This window comes from Phascolarctos cinereus, unplaced genomic scaffold, assembly GCF_003287225.1.
Source record: "Phascolarctos cinereus isolate Bilbo 61053 unplaced genomic scaffold, phaCin_HiC Scaffold_2;HRSCAF=192, whole genome shotgun sequence".
Classification (NCBI taxonomy): Eukaryota; Metazoa; Chordata; class Mammalia; order Diprotodontia; family Phascolarctidae; genus Phascolarctos; species Phascolarctos cinereus.
Window position 1 is genome coordinate 321,634,500 of NW_027555625.1, and position 6,000 is coordinate 321,640,499.

Consider the following 6,000-nt stretch of genomic DNA (forward strand, 5'->3'; position numbering starts at 1 on the left):
ACTTCAAATTTTTGGTTTTCTTCAAGGCTCGGCTCAAGTGCTGCCTTCTTCACAAGGCCTTTCTTGAGCCCCATAGTTGCTATTGTCTTCTCCCCACAAATTACCTTTTAAGTACATTGTTTTTTATTAATTTATTTTACAAGCATTTTTATCTTTCTTACTGCCTCCCCCAGCTCCACACACAAAAAAACAAAACTGTCGCAACAAATATACATAGTCCTGCCTGACAAATTCCCACATTGACCATGGCCCCAAAATGTGTGCTTCGCTCTGTTTTTTTTAAGTCCATCCCCTCGGGCAGCGTGTGGGCGGCATAGCTCATCGTCAGTCCTCTGGCCTTGTGGTTTATCATGGCGCTCATCAGAGTTCTGAAGTCTTTCAAAGTTGTTTGGCTTTATAATAATGTTGTCATCGTATGAATTGTTCCCCCAGCACCACTCGCTTCACTCTACATCAGTTCATCAGGCTTCCCTCTTTCCTCTGAAACTGTTGATTTTGTCATGATTTGTTCATCCATTCCCCAATATGAGAGCATCTTGTAGTCTCCATTTTTGACTGCCACATAAAGAGCTGCTGTAATTTGGGGAGGTGGGGTAGGGCATAGATCTTTTTCCTCATTCTTTAATTCATCATTCATTGGGGGATAGGCTTAGTAGTTGTATCACTGGGTCAGGATATATATCATCTTTGTGTGTATGTGTGTAAAAAGGCAGTGTTTCATGGCAGCTGTTCCTGGCCCCAGAGCCTGGAAGCCAGTAACACACAAGCTTTGTGACCCTGGGCAAGCCATTGAACCTGTTGGCACTCTGGGCAGTCGTCTAAGGCATAAGGTACAGGGCAGGTGCATTGGCAGAGGGAATTCCTCATCTAGGAATCCTTTAAAAGCCAATGAAACACTAGGTCCAGTGTGTGTGTGTGTGTGAGAGAGAGAGAGAGAGAGAGAGAGAGAGAGATGAGAAAAAGGGCTATTTCATTTTGTCTTTATATACCCAGCACACTACTGTGTGCACTTAATATATACTTGTGTCTCAGTTGCGTGGTTTTGTGATATACTGTTGCCAGCCTGTTGTTTAACAAGGGCTTTTGTTTCCTTAAATCTCCCTTTCATCATTTTCCTGTGGCACTTCAGAAAACAGGTATTGAGAATTAATAATCTATCTAGGGTCATGGCAGCCTTGTAAAATTAGAGACTAGGTTATAAAAATAAGAGCCATTCCCCAATTGATAAATGATCAAAAGATATAATCAGTTTTTAGATGAAGTAATCAAAGCTATCTATAGCCATGTGAAAAATTCTCTAACTCACTATTAATTGGAGAAATGCAAATTAAAACAATTCTGGGGTACTACCTCATACCTGTTACATTGGCTAATAGGACATAAAGGGTAAATGACAAACGTTGGAGGGGATGTGGTAAAATTGAGACATTAATGCACTGTTGGTGGAGTTGTGAACTGACTTAACCATTCTGTAGAACAATTTGGGACTGTACCCAAAAGGCTATAAAACCATGCATACCCTTTGACCTAGCAATACTATTCTAGTCTGTATCTCAAAAGAGATTTTAAAAAAAAAAGGACCTTTATATAGAAAAATACTTATAACAGCTCTTTTCTGGTGGCAGAGAACTGGAAATTGAGGGGATTTCCATCAATTTCAGAATGGCTGAACAAGTTGTGGTATGTGATTGTGATGGAATACTATTGTGCTATAAGAAATTATAAGCAAAATGCTCTCAGAAAAACCTGGAAAGATTTACATGAAGTGGTGCAAAGTGGAATGAATAGAACCAAGGGAACATTGTACACAGTAACAGCAATACTGTAAAATAATCAGCTGTGAATGATTTAACCTTTCTCAGCAATATAATGGTCCAAGACAACTCTGACAGACTTAGGATGAAAAATGCTACCCATCACCAGAGAAAGAACTTCTGGTGTCCGAATAAAGGTCAAAGCATATTTTTTTTAAATTTTCTTTATTTTTCTTGTCTATGTTTTTGTCATGTTTTACATGACTACGTGTATATAGCTTTTATCAAATTGCTTGCCTTCTCAATGGGAGAAGGGGTAAGGATGGAGGAAGGGAGAGAATTTGGGACTCAAAATTTAAAAAACAAATGTTAAAAATTGTTTTTACATGTAACTGGGGGAAAATGAAATATTAAATACTTTTTTTTTTAAGAATTAGAGCCTAGAAGCAAAGGCCCTGGAGTTTCCTAAGGTTCTTCTAGCCCAGTGAGTCTGCTTTCCTTCTCCTCTGGAATACCAGGGAGGGGCCCATCCTCTTGCAGGAGCTTTGTCTAACCCAAATCCCTGCTATTGTGTTTTTTTCTGACCCAGATTGATGCCAAGAAGGACCAGCTAGCTGATGCCCGAAGAGATCTGAAAAGTGCCAAAGCCGAAGCCAAGGTCCGAAAGGATGTCAAGTCTAAAAAGTATGTCCTGACATTGAGATCCCATGCAGGGGTAAGGGGTTCACAGCAGTGAGCCCAGAGGCACAGGGAAAAGCAGGAGGTTCTGCTTTCTAAGAGCCTATCATTGAATTCTTTTGGCATCTAAGACTTTGAGCTGTTGAAGTTAGTGACTGAGCTGTGAACAGAGTGTGTCTGTTGGATATCATGAGAGTTGGGTGACTCTGAGGTCTACCTCTGGGTAATGTTTCTGCCCCGTTCTTACAGGGTGGTAGAGACTAAGAAGAAAGCTGTACAGAGGCTAGAGGAGCAGTTGATGAAATTGGAGGTTCAGGCCACAGACAGAGAGGAGAACAAACAAATTGCCTTGGGAACCTCCAAACTCAACTATTTAGATCCCAGGATCTCAGTTGCTTGGTAAGCCCCTGCCTCTGCCCTCTATGTGGAGGAAGTAGAGCCCTTTATGCCCCTTTTTAAGGGTACTGACTGGTGTGCAGGCTTCCTTCTTGCTTCCCTAACATTCCCTCCCCTCCTAGGAGATGGTAATGATGACTTTCCTAAAACTCTGGAACTCCTGAGAGCAAAACTCTATCATAGGAACTCTTTTGTTTTCCAACAAGTTGCGTAAGTTTGGGTTTGGTTGCTTTTTTTTTTCTAAGCAACAAAATTTTTTTTAATATGTATTTTATTTTATCTATTTATTTATTTTTTGGTGAGGGCAATTGGGGTTAAGTGACTTGCCCAGAGTCACACAGCTAGTGAGTGTTGTGTGTCTGAGGCCGGATTTGAACTCAGGTCCTCCTGACTCCAGGGCCAGTGCTCTATCCACTGTGCCACCTAGCTGCCCCCTATTTTTTTTTTTCAAAGACAAGCTTTATTAGAACATCTGTCATATTGCGAAGACACTTAAAGAGTCTGAATGTAAGTGAGCTAGTGGCTAGATTATTTTTAAGAATCTGAGCCTAAGCAACAAATTTTAAAATAACAGAACATAAAATGTTCAACTTCTCTACTTTCTTTTTTAGACCAAACCTGGGATTTCATAAGTATAGGAAACTGCTGGTAACAAAACTCCCTATACCAATGCAGACCAGTACCTGCTCGGTAACTAAAGTTGCTGGGGTCAAAGAGAGAGGTCTCGAGGCCACATGTGGCTGCCTAGGTCTTCAAGTGCGGCCTTTTGACTGAGTCCAAGTTTTACAGAACAGATTCTTTTATTAAGAGGATTTGTTCTGTGCAGTTTGGATTCAGTCAAAGGGATGCACTTGAGGACCTAGAGGGCCACAGGTGGGCTCGAGACCACAGGTTCCCCACCCTGCTGGACCATGCTTCCTCTTCAATCCATCCATTTCGAAAATAAAAATCATAATGCTATCTAATAAATATAAAAAATATATGTTTCAGCATCATGGCCATTTGAGGGAAAGTTAGTGGGGAGACGAAAAGAAGAAACAGACACAGACAAAGAAACTCAGAAATATACCCAGATACTTCTGTGAATGACATTCCGAAGACACTGACAATCTGAAGCTGTTCTTCATAGCATATTATGTTTTTGCAACTTTGGCTTGGTGGAGCGAAGTTATGTTCCCTACCCTAAAACAACACCCATTTTTAAAAATCTGTTTTAGTCTTTGGAATAAAGACTCTTAAAGAACCCTTGGATTCTAATGGAACCTTAATTTGAAATGGGCACCAGCTCTGGGCTTGTGTCTTCTCCCTCCAGGGGATCTATTTACCTACTAATAAACAACTAATGTTTGTCTCCTTTTTATTTCTAGGTGTAAGAAGTGGGGGATCCCGATTGAGAAAATCTATAACAAAACCCAGCGAGAGAAGTTTGCCTGGGCCATTGACATGGCCGATAAAGACTATGAATTTTAGCTGTTTTTAACAGGGTGAGGTTTTATGGGAAGGAAACAGGTTTGAGGAATACTAAGAAACTGTGAGCCTTACTTGCCCTTGTACTTGAGGGGGTGGGGACAGAGGGACAGCAAGTGGGCAACGAAGAGTTAACAAGCCAACATCTTTGAGAAGAGAAAAACCTGGAAATATTCTAACAGAGAGCTGAGCCAGTTGTCCTATGGACAACTTATTTAAAAATATTTCAAATATCAAAATTCTAGCTGTATGATTTTTTTTTTCATTTTTGTTTTGTTTTGTTTTGTTTTTTTAAGAGGGCGAGTGGATGGGAATTTGTCAACCTTCCGCCAGACAAATTCACTATTTCACTGAAGAGTTTGGGTTCTTTAGCTACTGTATACGAAGTCCGATTATATTGGTGCGTTTTTACAGTTAGGGTTTTGCAATAACTTCTATATTTTAATAGAAAATGAACTCCTAACCCTTCCCCGCCTCCTGCTCCTCCTTAAGTAAAACAGAAACCCAGCGCACCTGTTAGAGCTGTCAGTTTTCATTTAGCTTGCAGCAGTTGTGACACCGGCAGCGTTTCAGTGCAGACATCTGTTCACAGCAAAGCATGATGGGAAGATGCTTCCTGACTTGAGTGTTCCTTTTTAAATGTGAATTTTTATTTCTTTTAATTATTTTAAAATATTTAAACCTTTTTCTTGATCTTAAAGATCGTGTAGATTGGGGTTGGGAGGGATGAGGGATGAGTGAGTTTGAGAATAATGAAATAATCAGTGACTGAAACCATTTTCCCATCATTCTTTGTTCTGAGCATGTTCTGTACACTTCGAAAATACCCACCTCTCTCTTTTTTTTTTCTTTTTAAACCCCAATGTTTTTACTTGAAAGAGTCTATTGTGTAAAAAGTTCCACAGGTCAATAAATTTCGAGGAAAATGAGTATTTGGTCCCAAAAGGAAAAATAATCAAGATTTTAGGGCTTTTATTTTTTCTTTTGTAATTGTGTAAAATATTTTAAAAAAAACAAAAAGCAGAATTTTAATGTGAAGACTTTTTTTTTTGCTATAATCATTAGTTTTAGAGGCATTGTTAGCTTAGAGTGTGTGCAAAGACCATTTCCCACATCTTTCCTCAAGTATCTTCTATTTTTATCATGAATTCCCTTTTAATCAACTGTAGGTTATTTAAAATAAATTCCTACAACTTAACGGAATCTTGGTGTCTGTGTCTTCCTTGGTCAGCAGGTTGGCATGGCTGGGCCTGGGTGTGGGACCTCCAGCTGCAGCTGACCTCACCACACTTCACTGCCCTGAGTCAGGGGCAAAGTGAAGTCTCTGCTATGTCTTGTCTCGTACGTTCCACAACAAAATTATTGTGCTTGGCCACATACACAAAACCACCAGTTTGGTTTTTTTCCCCGTGAGTTCAGTTGAGCCACACCAATCCATGTATCTTTTTTTTGCCTTTTTTTTTTTTTGGTGAGGCAGTCGAGGTTAAGTGACTTGCCCAGGGTCACACAGCTAGTAAGTGACATGTGTCTGAGACTGGATTTGAACTCATGTACTCCTGACTCCAAGGCCAGAGCTCTATCCACTGCGCCACCTAGCTGCCCCCACACCAATCCATGTATCCCCAGTACTTTGGGGAACCACTCTTGTACTGGGGCGTGAGGAAGACAGTCCTTGATAACCATGAGGGGTTCCATTGAAGAGCAG

The 6,000-nt window shown here is 40.3% G+C and overlaps 1 protein-coding gene across 3 annotated transcripts in view; it reads left to right on the forward strand.

Moving 5' to 3' along the window:
- TOP1 (DNA topoisomerase I) overlaps nucleotides 1-5,498 on the forward strand; it is a 115,669-nt gene extending 110,171 nt beyond the window's left edge. For 2 of the 3 annotated variants that reach the window (XM_020998613.2, XM_078150229.1), the window contains 3 exons: nucleotides 2,344-2,438; nucleotides 2,682-2,831; nucleotides 4,196-5,498. In XM_020998613.2, the coding sequence (XP_020854272.1) occupies nucleotides 2,344-2,438; nucleotides 2,682-2,831; nucleotides 4,196-4,298 (348 nt within the window). In that variant the 3' untranslated portion in view covers nucleotides 4,299-5,498. Of the gene's footprint in view, nucleotides 1-2,343; nucleotides 2,439-2,681; nucleotides 2,832-3,818; nucleotides 4,072-4,195 lie in introns of those variants that run through there. The other variant, XM_020998614.2, reaches the window with a different exon arrangement.
- The last annotated feature ends 502 nt before the right edge of the window (nucleotides 5,499-6,000 follow it).